This window comes from Panthera leo, chromosome C1 (genome assembly GCF_018350215.1).
Source record: "Panthera leo isolate Ple1 chromosome C1, P.leo_Ple1_pat1.1, whole genome shotgun sequence".
Lineage (NCBI taxonomy): Eukaryota > Metazoa > Chordata > Mammalia > Carnivora > Felidae > Panthera > Panthera leo.
In genome coordinates this window covers 209123097-209142597 of record NC_056686.1, presented here as the reverse complement: position 1 = coordinate 209142597, position 19501 = coordinate 209123097, and the positions used below count along the sequence as shown (strand labels likewise).

Below are 19501 nucleotides of genomic sequence, written 5' to 3'. Positions count from 1 at the left end.
ATCTGCCCAAAAACAAGAGTCCAGGGCCAGATGGCTTTCCAGGGGAATTCTACCAAACATTTCAGGAAGAGTTAACACCTATTCTCTTGAAACTGTTCCAAAAAATAGAAATGGAAAGAAAACTTCCAAACACTTTCTATGAAGCCAGCATTTCCTTGATTCTAAAACCAGACAGAGACCCCATTAAAAAGGAGAACTATAGACCAATTTCGCTGATGAACATGGATTCAAAAATCCTCAACAAGATATTAGCCAACCGGATCCAACAGTACATTAAAAAAATTATTTACCATGACCAAGTGGAAATTATACCTGGATGCAGGGCTGGTTCAATATCTGCAAAACAATTAACGTGATTCATCACATCAACAAAAGAAAGGATAAGAACCATATGATCCTCTCAATAGATGCAGAGAAAGCATTTGACAAAATACAGCATGCTTTCTTGATAAAAACCCTCAAGAAAGTGGGGATAGAAGCAGCATACCTCGAGATCATAAAAGCCATATATGAATGACCCAATGCTAATATCATCCTCAATGGGGAAAAACTGAGAGCTTTCCCCCTAAGGTCAGGAACAAGACAGGGATGTCCACTCTCGCCGTTGTTATTCAACATAGTATTGGAAGTCTTAGTCTCTGCAATCAGACAACACAAAGAAGTAAAAGGCATCCAAATCGGCCAGGAGGAGGTCAAACTTTCACTCTTTGCAGATGACATGATACTCTGTATGGAAAACCCAAAAGATTCCACCAAAAAACTGCTAGAATTGATTCATGAATTCAGCAAAGTTGCAGGATATAAAATCAACGCACAGAAATAGGTTGTATTCCTATACACCAACAATGAAGTGACAAAAAGAGAAATCAAGGAATTGATCCCATTTACAGTTGCACCAAAAACCATAAAATACCTAGGAATAAATCTAACCAAAGAGATAAAAAATCTATACACTGAAAACTATAGAAAGCCTATGAAAGAAATTGAAGAAGACACAAAAAAAATGGAAAAAGATTCCATGCTCCTGGATAGGAAGAACAAATATTGCTAAAATGTCGATGCTACCCAAAGCAATCTACATATCCAATGCAATGCCTAACAAAATAACACCAGCATTCTCCACAGAGCTAGAACAAATAATCCTAACATTTGTACGGAACCAGAAAAGACCCCGAATAGCCAAAGCAATCTTGAAAAAGAAAACCAAAGCAGGAGGCATCACAATCCCAGACTTCAAGCCATACTACAAAGCTGTAATCATCAAGACGGTATGGTACTGGCACAAGAAGAGACACTCAGATCAATGGAACAGAATAGAGAACCCAGAAATGGACCCACAAACGTATGGCCAACTAATCTTTGACAAAGCAGGAGAGAATATCCAATGGAATAAAGACAGTCTCTTCAGCAAGTGGTGCTGGGAAAACTGGACAACGACATGCAGAAGAATGAATGGACCACTTTCTTACACCATACACAAAAATAAACTCAACATGGATGAAAGACCTCAATGTAAGACAGGAAGCCATCAAAATCCTCAAGGAGAAAGCAGGCAAAAACCTCTTTGACCTTGCCGCAGCAACTTTTTACTCAACATGTCTCTGGAGGCAAGGAAAACAAAAGCAAAAATGAGCTACTGGGACCTCATCAAAATAAAAAGCTTCTGCACAGTGAAGGAAACATCAGCAAAAGTAAAAGGCAACCAAAGGAATGGGAGAAGATATTTGCAAATGACATATTAGATAAAGGGTTAGTATCCAAAATCTATAAAGAACTTATCAAACTCACCACCCCAAAAAACAATCCAGTGAAGAAATGGGCAAAAGACATGAATAGACACTTCTCCAAGGAAGACATCCAGATGGCCAACCGACACATGAACAGTTGCTCAACATCACTCATCATCAAGGAAATACAAATCAAAACCACAATGAGATACCACCTCACACCTGTCAGAATGGCTAACATTAACAACTCAGGCAACAACAGATGTTGGTGATGATGCGGAGGAAGAGGGTCTGTTTTGCATTGTTGGTGGGAATGCAAGCTGGTGCAGCCACTCTGGAAAACAGTATGGAGGTTCCTCAAAGACCTAAAAATAGGTCTACCCTACAACCCAGCAATTGCACTACTAGGCATTTATCCAAGGGATACAGGTGTGCTGTTTCGAAGGGACACATGCACCCCCATGTTTATAGCAGCACTATCAACAACAGCCAAAGTATGGAAAGAGCTCAAATGTCCATCGATGGATGAATGGATAAAGAAGATGTGGTATATATATATATACAATGGAGTATTACTCGGCAATCAAAAAGAATGAAATCTTGCCATTTGCAACTACGTGGATGGAACTGGAGGGTATTATGCTAAGTGAAATTAGTCAGTCAGAGAAAGACAAAAATCATATGACTTTACCCCTGTGAGGACTTTAAGAGACCAAACAGATGAACATAAGGGAAGGGAAACAAAAATAATATAAAAACAGGGAGGGGGCAAAACAGAAGAGACTCATAAATATGGAGAACAAACTGAGGGTTGCTGGAGGGGTTGTGGGAGGGGGGATGGGCTAAATGGGTAAGGGGCATTAAGGAATCTACTCCTGAAATCATTGTTTCACTATATGCTAATTTGGATGTAAATTTTAAAAAATAAAAAATAGGGGCGCCTGGGTGGCTCTGCAGGTTGAGCGTCCAACTTCGGCTCAGGTCATGATCTCACAGTTTGTGAGTTCGAGCCCCGCGTCGGGCTCTGTGCTGACAGCTCAAAGCCTGGAGCCTGCTTCAGATTCTGTGTCTCCCTCTCTCTCTGCCCCTTCCCTGCTCATACTCTGTCTCTCTCTGTCTCTCCAAAATGAATAAACGTTAAAAAAATAAATAAATAAAAAATAAAATTTAAAAAAGTTGTCTGCTATATTCCTTCTCTTCATTTGTAAGTGGATTCCCTTTCCTGCTTTATCCCTAAATATCTTTCCCTTGATAATACAGATTATATTTCCACATTTTTACACAATTTTTCAGGTACCTACTCTTAGCTACAAGTGGAAAGACTACCAAAGCCAAGTGGAAGTAGGCTTTGTTATGGCCACTACCAAATCATGCTACTTAGTTTTGGTCCTCTGGCAAAGAGTCTAGAAGTTAGGTAGAGTCCAACAAGTTCAGGTCCCTTTGAACACCCCAATACCTAAAGAGTTCTGTAATTCAACTCCTTATGGGGATGGAAAAGCATGTGAAGTTGCCTAGTCCGCCTGCTAAAATAAGTAACTACCTCTTCCCATGCAGTTATCTCAGTAATAAATACATAATTTACTTATATATTATTACAATTCTGTAGCCATATAATCTATATAACTCAGCGGCATGGTAGTTTCTCGCAGTGAACTTTGATAAAATAAATATGAAATTATTCTAGATAACCTCAACCATGCAGAAGTATACAAACCATTCAACGGGACTATCCCCCTTCTCACAGCGCCACTGAAGGGTAGTGCTCTGTCCTGGTGTTCCTTCCGTCATTTTCAGAGGTTTGTGTGCTATGGTGATGGGTGGGGGATGCTTAACCCATTTGGTACGAAGAGTCATTTTCTGTTTGGACCCCAACGTGGAACTGACGCTTCGGCGTCCCTTACCAGACACGCCCAGTGTAACACCTGCCCCATGCCCTCCTGCTTCTGCAGGTTGGGGTGCCACTCTCTGAGACCATGACGCCTGAGCTTGTGGATGACACCGACTCCACTTCTGCACTCACTCAGCCATTCGTCATTCCCAACAGCATCCGCTGCATGCCTGCTCCGGGCCGGAATGGGGACCACTCGGGGGCAGAAGGAAGGCATGGGAGGCATTAGAGCCGCCTAATGTTTGAATCTCTTCCGGACACACATTGGTTTGTATCTCATCACCCACTTGAACTCAAGCATAACTGGCCAAGCAAATGTGGCAAGCATTTCTTGGCCAAGCAAATGTGGCAAGAGGTGATGTGGATCTCTTCTGGACAAAAACCTTAAGACCTCGTATGTGGCTCCCCGCATCTTTTTACTCTGCCTCTATAGTTGTGAGAGCCGGGGTAGAGATGGCTGTGCCTCTGTCAGCCTGAATCTCTCAGTCATTACCACAAGCAGAGCCCCCTTGATGACCCACGGATGGCCAATTAGCACGAGAACTTTTGTATTTCATTTTATTTATTATTAGTTTTTTTTAATATTTTTTAAAAAATTTAAATTTGCATCCAAGTTACGTAGCATATAGCGCAATAGTGATTTCAGGGTAGAATCCAATGATTCGTCCCCTACATATAACGCCCAGTGCTCATCCCAACGAGTGTCCTCCTTAACGCTCCTTGACCATTTAGCCCATCCCCCCATCCACCAGCAACCCTCAGTTTGTTCTGTATATTTAAGAGTCTCTGGTGTTTTGTCCCCCTCCCTGTTTTTATATTAGTTTTGCTTCCCTTCCCTTATGTTCATCTGTTTCGTATCTTAAATTCCACATGAGTGAAGTCATATGATATTTGTCTTTCTCTAATTTCTCTTAGCATAACACACTCCAGTTCCATCCATATTATTATTTTTTTTAATGTTTATTTGAGAGACAGAGAGAGAAAGAGAGAGAGAGAGAGAGCATGAGCAGGGGAGGAGCAGAGAGAGAGGGAGAGAGGGAGAATCCAAGGCAGGTTCCAGGCTCTGAGCTGTCAGCATAGAGCCTGACACGGGGCTGGAACTCACAAACTGTGAAATCACGACCTGAGCTGAAATCGGACACTTAACCGACTGAGCCACCCAGGCATCCCATATATGTTCATTTTATTATTGAACGTTTTCCAAATAAGGAACTTCCACAGGTGGTAATAATATCAATACAACAGAAAAAAATCATGTAAAATGGATATTCTTGTTCTTATTTTTTATAAGGCATACTAGTCAAATATATTAGAGAAGCATATCTTAAACCCATCTTTTTTTTTTTTTTTTTAGTTTTCATCTCTTTATTTTCTTGCATAAATGTATCGAACACATACTACAGATTCCCCTCCCCCCCCCCCCCCACTTTCCTTGTCCTATGGAGTCACGGAGAGTGACCTTTATCTGTGTTATTATGTGGGTCACAAGGGCAAGTTCGACCAAGAGTTCCTGCAGTTGTGGTTCCTACCTGACAGGAAATTGAGGCGTGCCAACAACAGCAATTATACAAATGATGTTATGATCAGAAAAAGAGGCTTACGTACATAAATGTGTGATACGGCAACCGAGGAGAATAACTAATGACAATGAAAAAGCCTGAGAGGACGACGCTTTGTGGCCTCCTGCTGACAGGGTGCGCTGGCAGGAGCTTGAAATTGTCATTGCAGATGAACACGTTTCTTCGACCACATCAAAGATTGGCTCTCATGGATGTCATTCAATCCAAGGATCCAGAAGGCGTCCTGGTGCTTTACTGTCTTGCCCAGGACCTGAAGTGTTTTGTCTTCAGTCTTACTGGATGACACTTCAAGATTAAGCCAGTGTAGGGGCGTCTGGGTGGCTCAGTCAGTTAATCGTCTGACTCTTGATTTAGGCTCAGCTCATGATTTCAGTCAAGGTTGTGATATGGAGCCCGATGTCGAGATCTGTGCTAACAGCGAGGAGCCTGCTTGGGCTTCTCTCTCTCCCTTTCTCTCTTCCCCTCCCCTACTGATACTTGCTCTCGCTCTTTAAATAAATAAACTTTTTAAAAAGATCAAGCCAGTGTAGATTGGATACTGGGGTGGACACAAGTTTGTGTGTGGGGTGGGTGGGAGTAGCTGTTTTTAATCATTATCAGGAAATTTTTGTGTCTATCAGGGAAACATTTTATTATAAACTATAAAAGCTTGTTTTTAACAAATACATAACGAAGTGCAAATAAACCCCAATTTACTTCCTTAACAGTTCTCATAATAACGTCCTGCCCTGCTGAACTCTGAACTACTTCCCGCAATTATTTTTCTTAAGTTCTAAACTTTAACTAGAAGGCTCAGGATAAAAGGCAAGGCAGCGCCACCCAAACAGCCACTTTGACAGGGTTTCTCGTTGAACCGGGGACTGACCATGACCTGCTGTGAAGGATGGACATCCTGTAATGGATTCACCTTGCTGGTTCTACTTCTACTGGGAATAACCCTCAACGCAATCCCTCTAATTGTCAACTTAGTTGACGAAGGCCAGTTTCTTCAAAACCCCATCTCTTGCTTTGAGTGGTGGTTCCCAGGAATTATAGGAGCAGGGCTGATGGTGAGTAACGTTTACTTGGCCCGATTTCGGGAAAGGCCTGTCTATTTTACCCAGCTTCTAAAGACTTTTAGCTTGCTGGTGGGCCACGTCTTGGCTGGGGATGCTGTCAGGAGGAGTGGAATGGTATTAATTTATACTGGCATTAAGTGAAGACCGACAATTTAAGTAAACTGGAGAACAGGCCAGGGGGCTCGGGCAAAAAAATTAATAATTTGATAAACGTTGGTTGGGTTCGTACCGATCATATTTCTTCACATGTAACGCTGTTCTTTATTGTGTTCAGGATGTTTTGAATCCATTCCCTCAGCTTTCCTTTGCCAATGCTAGTCTCTAAGTATTCACAGGAATATGGGGTGGGAAATGCTACCCATAAAGGGACTCTGGTTAAAGCCAGAGAAATGAGCTTTTGTTTGGATGTGTGTGTGTGTGTCTGTGTGTGTGTGAATGATGATGATCATGTTACTGCTTCTGGTCTTATCCCAGACTTAGATGAGAACACTCGTGGGTCATTAGATATTAAGCTTTAGATAAAAAATCCTCCTTTGGCTGGCACGCTGGATTTGAGACTACTCTGGCACCAGAAAGCCATTTTAGGAAGCATTCCGCCCAAAGTTGATGGTTTCTTTTCCTTTAACATCGTGAGCAATCTGTTCGCCTTGTTCTAGGTAGAAAAAGTTGCTCAAAGGGCTATTTCTTCCAACCACCATGGGACTTCTCTTCCAGGCTGAGAGAAAGTGATCAATAGCGCTCATCCGCGATGCAACTGCCAATCCTTGTGTCTGCTTTCTGCCCTTCTAGAAGTTTCTCTCCACTTGAATGTCATGAGCTTCCTTGCATCTGCTTAGACCAGCAGCCAGGAGCAGCTAGCTGGTCAAGTGTTGTTTGTTTGTTTGTTTTAAGCTTATTTATTTACTTTGAGAGAGAGTGTGTGAGAGAACATGTGCCAAGGGCAGAGAGAGATAGAGAGACAGAGAGACAGGGAGAGACAGGGAATCCCAAGCAGATTCCTTGCTGTCAGCGCAGAGCCCGACGTGGGGCTCGAACTCACAAACCATGAGATCATGACCTGAGCTGAAGTCGGACACTTAACCAACCACACAGGCACCCACAGCAGGCCAAGTTTAATCAATGATGGCAATGTCCATGAAAACCCTAAAAGTTCCTAATCCATTAGGGTAACTCATGTAATTTTAAATATAAATTGGTTCTACTATAAACCCCACCCCCATTGAAAAGAATTTCTTGCTAGCATTAATGGAGCCTCAGGTGGTGATAGTGCACAGCTATGTTCTATGTATGCTTATTTTGGTGGGGGGAGAGGGAGAGGAAGAAGAGAGGGGATGAAGACAGAGTGAAAGACGCACAGAGAGTACCGTTAAGCGCCAGCTACTGGGGGTCATGCTTTACACTAGTTCATTTCATCTCTCTGATGATCTGGCCAAGTAGATATTATTACTTGTATTTTGACAGATCAGCACACAGAAGGTTAGGAATGTTAACAAGGTCACATAGTAGGGGTGAAACTCAATCCCAGATGTAGCTGATTCCAAAGGTTTGTTTTCCACCAGTATTAGCACCATCATTCTCAACGACTGTCTCCAACTGACAAAGGGGAAAGATGAAATCCAGAACGTAATTCACACATTTAAGTGGCCAGGAAACTGAAGGATACAGAGGTGACAAAATCTGTGAAACAGTTCCAGAGGATCTGGACTTTCTGGTTCTACGATTGCACTTTATCATCCTCAATAAACATTAATGAGGTACCAGAATCACACAAGGTTATCTCTGTTGCGCAGCATTGTAGAAGGTCATCAAAGCAGCAAACAGCTCCTTGAAAATTTCAACATGTCTCTTACAGACTGAGCTTCAAACTCTAGGCTAGGCTCACAAGCAAACTGGTGGATGATAGAAAGGCTCAGAATGCAGGTACATTTTCCTGATCCTTGGCTATATATAGGACCTGGAAGAATATCTTTTTCAAAGGGAATCGTTCAAAATGTGGATCTCTTACTACACTTCTAAATACAAAGAAACGTTAATAAGGAAGAATTCACTGCCTGTGATAGCACTTTTGTCCTAGTTCTTGAAATCTTTCTAAAATTGCTAAGGTATTTTAAACTTTTTTCAAAAATGGGACTTTGCAGGAAGTAGCTAATAATAAAAACTGGGGAATTCATTATTGATTATTTCATAAAATACACACTCATTTTATGGTTTTATGATTTACTCAAAAGAGAGGCGAACTTTTTCATCTTTTGAAACCATAACCAAGAGTAAAGATGTTGCGTAATTATTTTCAACCATTATCTCCTAAGTGGAAAAATCAATACGTGTTATTTTTTTCAGGTACTAAAAAAAAAAGACTTGAAGTCCATCCTCTAAAAATAGAAAGGCCATTTTATTTTATATGAGTTAGTTGGAAGTCTCATCTTAATTATGCTTACTCATTGAGTGTACTTATTACATAATGGTAATATATTAAATATCATTAATTAACAGAACAAGTCTTAACAGAGAACAAGTTGTTGAATGCTAAACACATTAGAAATATTACATATAACAAGAGTTTTCAAAATATAATTTTTGTATTTATGCTGAACTATGGCTTTGTGTGTTATTCTCACATTCAAGTACATAGAAAAATCCCCAAAGTTTGCATTTTATCAGAGTTTCAATGATCTAAAAGCTCTCTTGTACTTCATTTACCAAATCATATACTACCTTACTTCTAAAACTGGATAAAAGTATGTGTTTCTGTAAGAAAAAAAATGAACAATACTATTTCTTTCTAAAAACAAAATCTATTGTGGTGCCTGGGTAGCTCAGTCGGTTAAGTGTCTGACTTCAACTCAGGTCATGATCTTGCAGTTCGTGAGTTCAAGCCCCGCATCAGGCTCTGTGCTGACAGCTCGGAGCCTGGAGCTGCTTCAGTTTCTGTGTCTTCCTTTCTCTCTGCCCCTCCCCTCCTCGTGCTCGGTCTCTGTCAAAAATAAACATCTTAAAAAATTAAAAAAAAATCTATCGAGATTTTTAATTTCACACAAACTCATGCTTAGGAATTGAAGAGAAAGAGTATTCTCATAACTACTAATGATCACAGGAGATTATCTGGAAGACTTATAATTCAGTCACCTATGTACACATATACTTTCACATTTTACTGTCCATGGGCACCTGGCTGGCTCAGCTGGTGGAGCGTGCAACTCTTGATCTCAGGGTTGTGGGTTCAAGCCTGACATGGGATGTAGACTTTACTTAAACAAAAATCAAATCAAATCACATTTTACTGTCCATTTCATAAAGAGCCCCTCCAACTCCCAAAACTCTGACTGGGCAAAATGGTTGAGCTACAGTGAGTTATTAAGTTACCCATAATCACGTAACAAAGATGTGTTAAGATGTCATGAAGCTGGGGGGCCTGGGTGGCTCAGTCGGTTGAGCCCCTGGCTCGATTTTGGCTCAGGTCATGATCCCAGGGTTGTGAGATGGAGTTTTGCATCGGGCTCTGCTGACAGTGAAGAGCCTGCTTGGGATTTTCTCTCTCCCTCTCTCTCTCTCTCTCTCTGTCCCTCCCCGTCTCATGCTCTCTTATGCTCTCCCTCTCAAAAAAAAAAAAAAAAAAAAAAAAAAAAAAAAAAAAGATGTCATGAAGTCAACTGGGTGAGAATTCACATACTGTCAGTCATTGTTATGTTATAAAACACCTTTGCAAGGGAAAAGAATTACGAAAGAAGATGTTCAGCAGCTCTGAAATAAATTAATCCTCAAGAAAGTTGGTTTAATTTACATCGATAGGGAAAATGGAATGATTTATCCATTTAAGTTGTAACTTAATGTTGTTCCAACTTTAACATATTCATTACATTTCTAAATCAGGGGCTGGGAATTTTGTTCTATAAGGAGCCAGACAGTATTTTAAGCTTTGTGAGCCAGACAGTCTCTCACAATTACTCAACTGTACCATTGATGTGTGAAAGCAGCCGCACAAAATATGTCAGTGAATGGGCATGGCTGTATTCTGATAAAACTTTATTCATAAAAAAAAAAAAAAGATGGGGGGGGGGGCACAGTGCCGGTTGTGTCCTAAATGATTTGTCCTGAAGTTCAGAAGACAGTATAGCTTATGAATACAACAAAAGAAGCTTAGTCTATCAATGCTGACGCCTATTTGGGGGCTGAAGTTTCCTTTCCCTTTGGGGGTTCTCAGCTGTGCCCCTGAGTGGCTTGGCTGTCATACCTACGTGCCTCCTGAATTACAAGGGTGTTGGTGTTCAAGGCAATAGGCAAGCAAAGCTTGATAACAATACAGCAGTCCCCACAAGTGACGTGGAGTCAGCACCTGGTCAGGGTGGGGTGAAGTTCGTCAGGAAGGCTGCCTTGTAAGGTGTAAGTAAATCTTAAACCTGTTCTTAAAGGACAAAGGTGGATGGGGGCTTAAAAAGAAGCATCAGGGAAGGAACAGTTAGAAGAGGAGGGCGGGAGGAGCCAAGGGGGTGTGTGGGAGGAAGGATGAAGTGGGACGGGGGCGGGGGAAGGAGGTGAATGGACAGCTTCTCTGTAGGAAGACAGGAGAATTGTCAGGATTGGCCAGGGTGGAATCGTGGTGGAGTCTGGGCTCTGGGGGCATCTGGGTGGCTCAGTTGGTTAAGTGTCCGACTCTTGATTTCAGCATTGATAGCGCAAAGCCTGCTTGAGATTCTCTCTCTCTCTCTCTCTCTCTCTCTCTCTCTCTCTGTCTCTCTCTCTGCCCACCCCTCCCTCTCTCTGCCTCTCTCAGAATAAGAGAATAAATAAAGAGTCTGGGCTCTGGAACCCAAATGTCCAGCTTTGGCTCCCAACTCGTCCACTCTCTTAGGCAAGTCACTCGAACTTTCTGTGTCTCAGTTTTTTCACGGGTAGAATGGGAATAATAATAGTTCCTACCTCAGAGGATTGTTATGAGGCTGGCATGAACTAAAACATGTTCAGCACCTACAACGGTACCTGGCCCCTTGTTAGAACTCAATGAAACATTAGAAAGCAAGAGTGGAAGGAAAAAAGAGAACTACTTTCAGGGCAGCTATGCTGAGAAGGCAGAAAAACCTCATGGCTAACATTTCTTAAGCAGAAGGAAGTAATTCACATGTCGCTCTTCAATGATACGACACTTTTTCCGGGAAGAATTTCTAGTCAGAGCCACTGACTAGGTAGTCCTAAAAATTGAAGCCTCATCCCGAAAATGCGGCATCATTTCTTACAGCTTTCCTCAGCATTGTGTATCTCCCTCGACACAGAATGCATTATAGACAGGATTCCTGAACATCAGTGTAAAGTGAGATCATTACCCATCATGGACACACAAGCAGAAAGGAGAATGTGGAACCAAAAAGAATGCTCGGATCATAAGCTTGGTAACTAGCTAGACAGTGGTGACCTCGGGGGGTATGAGGAAACTTAGGAAATGGGAGAGGGTGGTGACAGAATTCTTACTTCCCAACTGCCAGCCCCACAATTTCCTTTCTGGGCACTTCCCAGATTAACTCATGCGATTTTTGGGAAATTGGATAAGTGGTTGTAGATTATAGTAACTTAAAACAAGAAGAAGAAAAAAAAAGAGAAGAAAAGGGAATTTTGGATGGTGCAAACAATTCTTCCAGGAGCGTTCCTTCCAAAATAATGGATAAATAACTCATTCTATTCCATTTAAAATCCGAGTCTCTCTAAAGATGAGAGTAGAGCCAGAATGTAGATGGGAGGGTTTGAAGCCGTTATCCTGAACTCCCTCATCTTTGTGGTTGAAACGGGGGCCCTGATATCAGGAGATGTTGCCAAATTTCCCCGTTGGTTCTCTCGAGACTTGATTTCCCACAACTTGGCGGGAGTGGGGGTTACTGCTTTTTCATCTGATGAGAAGACACAATGCTCATCCTGTCTGCTGATGTGATTTCCAGGTCATTCCGGCAACAACAATGTCCTTGGCAGCAAGAAAGAGAGCGTGTTGCAACAACAGAATTGGAGTGAGTACAGTCCCGTTGGGGCCAAAGCGCATGAGCAGTTGCTGATGCAGCAGCAAAGCTTCCCAAACCGTCAGTGGCAGGACCACAGGCTTAGCGACGTGCCATTTGCAACGATTACACGATAATATGGAAAGTGCGAAGTTTTTCTTTTTCAGTTTCTTTTTTTTCTCTTCCCACAAAAATTTACCTTTGAGGTCCAGTCTTCAGACCTTTCCTCAATCTTCAGTTGTCACTAAAGGTTTTCAAAGAAAGGGGATTTGTAAGTCATACCCAGAGCCCCAGTCGATTTCATAATTCTCATATATTTGTTATTTTTTGTGGCGCGTATAAAATACTTTGGGAAAGTGTATCCTCAGTTCTGTGAAAGACTGGCTTGCTACGATCGGGAGAATTGTCCTTATCCAGTATAAAGAAGATAACGGGTTATTTTCTCAAACATGTAGTATGTACCTATTATATACAAAATTGTAGGTAAGTTAAAAGGAAAGGAAGGTAATACTTATTAACCTTCTGTTACTATGCTCAGAACTCGATATTCCAACTCGATATTCTTATTTAATGCTCTCAAAGGCACTAAGTGGGAAGTATTATGATCTTTGTTTCACTGACCGAGAAATTGATCCTCAGAGAAAGCAAATAATTTGCCAGCGTAGCCAGTAGGTGAATTTGCATCCAAATCCATCAGACTCCAAAATTCACAATCTTTACACTATTTATGCCGTGACCATTGCTATTAAGTAACACCGAGGGCTTCCAATAATCTCTAAGGAAGGGGGATCAATTAATAAACAAGCAGTCACAGTAAATATTCCTGGCTGAGCTGGCTCCCAGAGATTCAGTATTTTTCAAAAATACCCTAGGTGATTCTAATTGTGATCCCAGGGGTGAGAACCAGTTTTTTAAAGCATACATACTTATATCTGTATTACATATTTATATCCATAACAGAAAATTTATATTTTTAAAATTTACCTTTTGACATTTGATATTTATCTAGGCTTATAATTACTTTCTAATTGTTTATAGTCCATCTTTGTTCCTGATACACTATAGGTATTCAGTATATATTAGTTTTCAGTTTCCCCCCTCTGGTACTTTCTAAATCATAATTTGCAGTTTGACTTTGTATTACCTCTCTATTGTACTTACATTCTTAAGAAAGACACTTGAGATATTTCTAAATCCCTGAACGCCAAAATGTCAGAACACTTATCTAGATTTTTCTCTCCAATCATATTTCCATTAGGAATCTTTTGTTCCCCGACATATCCTTTAATGGCAAATTAGTCATCTTTTCAACGATCATTTTTCTTTGTCCTTGGAGGGCAGTGAGTTCAGAATAACCAAGACGCCTTTCACGCCGGTGTTGGGCTTAACACACCAGGCTTTGCTCCCCCACACCGTGCTTGAAAATCACTGGAAGTCATGCTTCAGCAACATTACAGATTATTACGTGCCAACGAGCTGCAGGAACTCTGGAGTGCCAAGGCGGTGGTGGAGGAGGGGCGTGTTGAATAATACTGCTCATGTTCTATCAATGATAGTGAGGCTGCCTACTTAATTAAAATTTCCAGCTTATATTGACTAGATGCAATAAAGCGTTCCTAAGCACTTTTCTCACTTGGTGGCAGCTATGGGAAGCCTGCGTTTAAGTCAGACCAGGCATCTTCCGAGTCTAGAAAAGACCAAAGCGTCATAAAAGTGAGAAAGGCTGGATCTTGGGGTGGGAGACGGGGTCACCAAGGCTTGGCTTCTGTATTAACTGTTCCTACTATCTCCCCCGACTCAACTGTTCCTCGCTCCTTCCCTTTGTCGCTTCTTGATTTTGTTTCCAAATGCTTTGGTTTTGCTGAGTCATTTAAATGAACCCCGACTCGGGCAAATTCAGATCCCCAGAGTCACTTTTCTAAAGCCAGGCCCCTTTGTAGCGATGAGAAGTCAGAAATAATAAATGACCTAAAACATCAACAGCGCACTTCTTGATGAGCAAGTGAAGCAACTTGCACAGGCCACAGTAGTACAGAAGAATCCGGATTGGAATTAGACTCCAAATGCATCATTCTTCGCTTTCGGCTGGAAGGATTTTGGTGTCGTGATTAAAACCCGAGCGCTAGCATTTCCGTGAGATCCTGACAAGTTCACCAACCTCCCTGAATTATAGTTTTCTCATCCATGAAGTGGGAATAATTGTATCTATCTCTTGGGGGGTTATTAAAAGGGCTAAATGATATATGTAAAGCCCAACATCCCACAACATACACTATGTAGGTAACTGCTTATTCTGCTTACGCATTAGGTCTCCTAAACCCTCTAGGAGTGGCAATATTATCACATCAAAGGAAAAGGACATGTACCCCTTCCCTTCATTTCTGTAGACTTTAAGTCGTGATTATCATTGACTAACAACGTCACTGAAACAATATGGAGCTTCTTTTTGGAAAAGGTAGACCTATACAAACTTTTGCTTGGGCCGTAACATTTCCTATGGGCAAATTTCACACTTTTTTCTCCTTTCTCTGGCTCTCGTTCATGAAATGAAAGATGCTTAAAGGCTTATAATCTTTGTCTCGAACACAGTATGGTTCTCCAAGGGGGGGCAGTTCTGCCCCCGCCAAGGTGACCTTCGGCAATGTCCAGGACACTTTTGGTTGTCAACAATGTGGAGCCGGGTTGGTGTTGGTGGGCGGTAGGGGGCGGTGGGGGGGAGAGGAATGGTACTAGTATCTAAACCCTGTTCGAACACTACACTGTTGACTGATCCCTGCACAATGCAGGGCCACTCACAGCATCAGGACCAAATCTGGATGAAAGATTTGGGAGTCAGGAGACCAGACACCAAAATGTGTGTGCTTAGGATGTAGTCAAGGTTCTGTGAAGTAGAAAGTACACACAACGGGGAGAAGGTACCAGATTTCAGTGGTCCCTTGAAACGGAAAAGCCTCCGGTATACAAAAGCACAGATTTCCCAGAGACAGTGGCAAGCCCCACAACCTTTTCGTGAGTCTAATCAAATGGCAGGGACGTCACCCTCTTTGTTCTTTTATGATTCAGACCTAAGCAAACCGAGATCTTAAGACCTGGGGCTGCGGGGTGGCCGGGGAACAGCAGCAGTTGAACCGAAGCCTGCGCGTGATGCTGAGACTTGAAACAGACCAGGAGCAAACGTGTAAGAACATGTGCCGGTCGGCGCCTCCTTTGTTTTTCAGATGCTTCTGTCATCACTTCTGAATGTGATCACAGTCATTGGTGCTGTGTACTGCATGTTAGTATCTCTCCGGGCTCTCTCGGAAGGCCCTCTCATTTGTAACTCTCAAGTGAACAGCACTTCCAGTTGTGAATTTTCATTCAACAACTTAAGGTGAGTCACCTGATTTTCACGGACTGTCTTACATGCTGCAGCTAGTTACACGAGAAGAGTGTGGTGTTGACATGGGGCCCACGTTGTTCTTTGATGGCGTGGCTGGGACACACACTCTTAGGGATTTAGCACATTTTCCCCGATTGCCACAATCTCACAGAAACGGAGGAACCACTACGTTCAGAATGCTTTGGGGGTGATCCTGTCTAAAAGGAGTAGTTGCCTCAGATGGCTCATCCTGGTCTTTTAAAAATCCGTGGCTGCCTAGGTGTATGTGTATCAAGAATTCCGAGAAATATACGCCAGAAATTTAGCTTTGATCTTTGGAGAATGGTAACGGAAGATGCCCTGGGGAAGTGAAGGGAGCATTGACTTTCTACACTTCTGAACTAACTAAATGTCTAAGTCCTAAGCGTATGTTACCTTTATAATTTAAAAAGTTGACTAAAAACACAATACATAAAATCTAGAACCTTCCTTATAAGCCCTAAAAGAAACAAAGCAGTCAAAAGATTCATGCACTTACTATAAATATACCGTAGGCACGGGAATGAATCCACTCTAACGCCTACAGCCACAACACTGAAGTTACTTGTAAATGGCTCATTTCAGTCTTGTAAGATGGTTCTGTGCCTGAATCTAAGCACTGAATTTGTAAAACTGGAAGAACAGAACAACCTACTCCATCAGTTACCTATAGGTTTCTCAGTTTGGAAAATAATCAGAATTCGCTTTTGGAATTATGTGAAAAAAAATTTCCCCCTCATTTCCTCTTATCTTGCTACATTAAAAAATAAAGATCTCTCGGGGGCACCTGGGTGGCTTAGTTGGTTGAGCCTCCAACTTCGGCTCAGGTCATGATCTCACAGTTCATGAGTTCCAAGCCCCACATCAGGCTCCGTGCTGACAGCTCAGAGCCTGGAGCCTGCTTCAGATTTTGTCTCCCTCTCTCTTTGCCCCTCCCCTGCTTGCCCTCTGTCTCTCTCTCCAAAATAAACATTAACAATTTTTTTAAATAAAAAATAAAAATCTCTCAAAATTTGCAGACTGCAGTTGCCGTGAATCAAAATTCAAAAACATTCCGTTTCCTAATAGATCCGAAGTTTAAAATCAGAGATTGTAGGCACAGGTGCTGTGCACATTTAGTCCTTCGGAGAGGACAAGTCAGCATACACCAGGCTAAGCTCTGCAGATAAGAGTCACTCTAGTTGGGGACACAGACAGTTACAGAGAGTAAACAGTTACAAGAGCGATCCTACACTTGCTGGCAAACCGCAGAAAGCACACGCCTATTCTATGCGCTGAAAATACTGTCATCTTCCCCGGATAAATGTCAGCTTTGGGATCCAGAAATGCAAACTGTCTAAGAACACTTAGCCTTACTCCATAGTAAACTGAGGAAACATCATCTTAGGACGGTTCGTGTTAGGGCTAGAAGCTCTCATTTTCCAGACCTGGTTACAGTGGGCACGGATGGATGGTAATCAGACATACTGAACATGCCTTTTGTCAGCAGAAGTTGCACATCTCGCTTAAGAGCAGATACATCATTGCAGTTTTGCACGAAGGATTGAGCTCCACGAAAGAGGTGCCTCCTTGATTTGCATGTCTTTAGCAAGTAGAACGCCTGTATAATTAGGTTGAACCACAGGAGATGAATATTCAACCATTTCTGACATAGCAAATTTCATATGGTTCAACCTAAGAGCAGGCGCTATAGAATGATGGGCTATATAATCAACGAAAGTTTTGTAGCTATCACAGTACATGGACACATGACCAGAAACCTCGAACTTAGCTATAGTTTTTGGGCACAGTATTTCAAAGTAGTTGTGTGTGTGTGTGTGTTTTAATGTTTATTTATTATTGAGAGAGAGAGACAGACAGAGCATTAGCATGGGAGGGGCAGAGAGAGAGGGAGACACAGAATCGGAAGCAGGCTCCAGGCTCTGAGCTGTCAGCACAGAGCCCGACGCGGGGCTTGAACTCACAAACCATGAGATCACGACCTCAGCCAAAGTCGACGGTTAACTGACCGAGCCACCCAGGTGCCCCTCGAGGTACTTGTGTTTTATTATACTCGTCCTTTTCTGTGAGTGTAAGAAACAGCACAATGCTGCATTCTTTCTTCATGATGATATTCCTGAATATCTTCTCTCGTTTCTTGTGTTTCAGCAACATCCATCCAGAATCCTTCGATCTACAGTGGTTCTTCAGAGAGTCCTGCGTGGCTCCTGCTGAGGTCACTGATCCCACCCTCAGTGGCACCAGGGCCAGTGATGGTGGACGCTATAGCTTGAACTTCAGTTCTAAAGAAAACAGACACAGGATGATCCATTTTTCAGTGTTCTTGGGCCTGCTGCTTGTGGGGATTCTCGAGCTCATGTGTGGGCTCAGTCAGATGGCCATCGGTCTTCTCGGCTGTCTGTGTGGAGTCACTAAGCGGAGAAGTAGGATTGTGTAGTTTTGTGGCAATCAGGTGGGAATCTTAGCAGTTTGAATCATCTGGGGATTGCGTTTAAAAGACACTCTTTCAGAAGTTCAATAGCGGAATGCGTCTAGGAAGCTACAGGAATCTTTTTAGGCCAAAAGTCACCTTTGAGGTGGTTAAAAAAGAAAAAAAAATCAGCCTTTCACGTATCAAGCAAGAGCAATCATCAGTGGTTGACTTGGAGGAAAGGCTGAGAGAAGTTTTCAGTTTGTTTTGTAGCTTTCGGTACTTCTGTACTATTTGAATTTTTAAGGACTATATTCTTGTGTGTGGAGGGAGAAGGGAGCGAGGGGGAAGGAAAAGGGGGTGGGGAGGGAGGGAGGACAGGAAGGAACAGTTGTCCTGGAAGTGAAAATATAGAACTTGTTTTACTATATTTCTTTATACTTGAAATAAAAAAAAGAATAAACAGATAACCTGAATGTTTTTAGACCTAATTTCTAGCTCACAATATGGGGAAGAGGACACACTAGGACAAACCCCAAAGGTGGGCATTGAACAGACAATAGCCCAGTTTTCAACAAGAAAATATACGGGAGAATAAAAGGCGTGATGGGCAGAGGGTGCTACTCTAGATTAAGAGGCCTGATTCAATGAAATGCATCTTGCGGACTCTATCAGGGATAACTGGGGAGACGTATACAAGGATTGGTTTGGGGGGCGATGCCTGGAGGGCTCAGTCAGTGAGTGTGCGACTCTTGATCTGGGAGTTGTGAGTTCGAGACCCACATTGGGCGTAGAGATTACTTAAAAAAATAAATAGGGGGCACATGGGTGGTGCAGTCGGTTAAGCCTCCTACTCTTGATTTCAGCTCCCGTCATGATCACACGGTTCTTGAGAGTGAGCCCCATGCCAGGCTCTGCGCGGACAGGCTGCTTGGGATTCTCTCTCTCTTGACCCCTCCCCTCCCCTACTCATGCTGTCTCTCAAAATAAACATTAATAGACAAGTAGATGGATGGATAAAGAAATAAATAAGAACTGGTTTCAGTGATGTTCTTAAACAATTATTGCTAATATTTTTAGGTGTGACAATGGTTTAACGGTTATACAGAAAATGTTCTTGTTTTTGAAGAAATGTAGATTTACATGAGTGTTCTTATTTTTATTATTTTTTAAAATGTTTATTCATTTTTGAGAGAGAGAGAGAGAGAGCACGAGCAGGGGAGGGGCAGAGAGAGAGAGGGAGACACAGAATCTGAAGCAGGCTTCGGGCTCTGAGCTGTCAGCACAGAATCCAATATCGGGCTTGAACCCATAAACCGCAAGATCACGACCTGAGCCAAAGTTGGATGCGTAACTGACTGAGCCACCCAGGTACCCCCGTGAATGTTATTTTTTAAAAAATGTATATGTATATGTTTGGGGGGAAATGTCATGTTTGTTTTTTTTTTTTTTTATTTTTTTAA

The 19501-nt window shown here is 42.1% G+C and overlaps 1 protein-coding gene and 1 pseudogene across 1 annotated transcript; both read left to right on the top strand.

The window, feature by feature from the left end:
- The first annotated feature begins 5189 nt into the window (after window positions 1–5189).
- LOC122228344 lies at window positions 5190–5502 on the top strand (annotated as a pseudogene).
- A 559-nt stretch (window positions 5503–6061) lies between these two features.
- Window positions 6062–18338, top strand: TM4SF20 (transmembrane 4 L six family member 20). Its single transcript, XM_042953340.1, has 4 exons — window positions 6062–6244; window positions 12178–12243; window positions 15450–15601; window positions 17777–18338. Exons 1-4 carry the CDS (start codon window positions 6062–6064, stop codon window positions 18063–18065), a joined length of 690 nt encoding a protein of 229 aa, XP_042809274.1. The 3' UTR covers window positions 18066–18338.
- Window positions 18339–19501: the final 1163 nt, after the last annotated feature.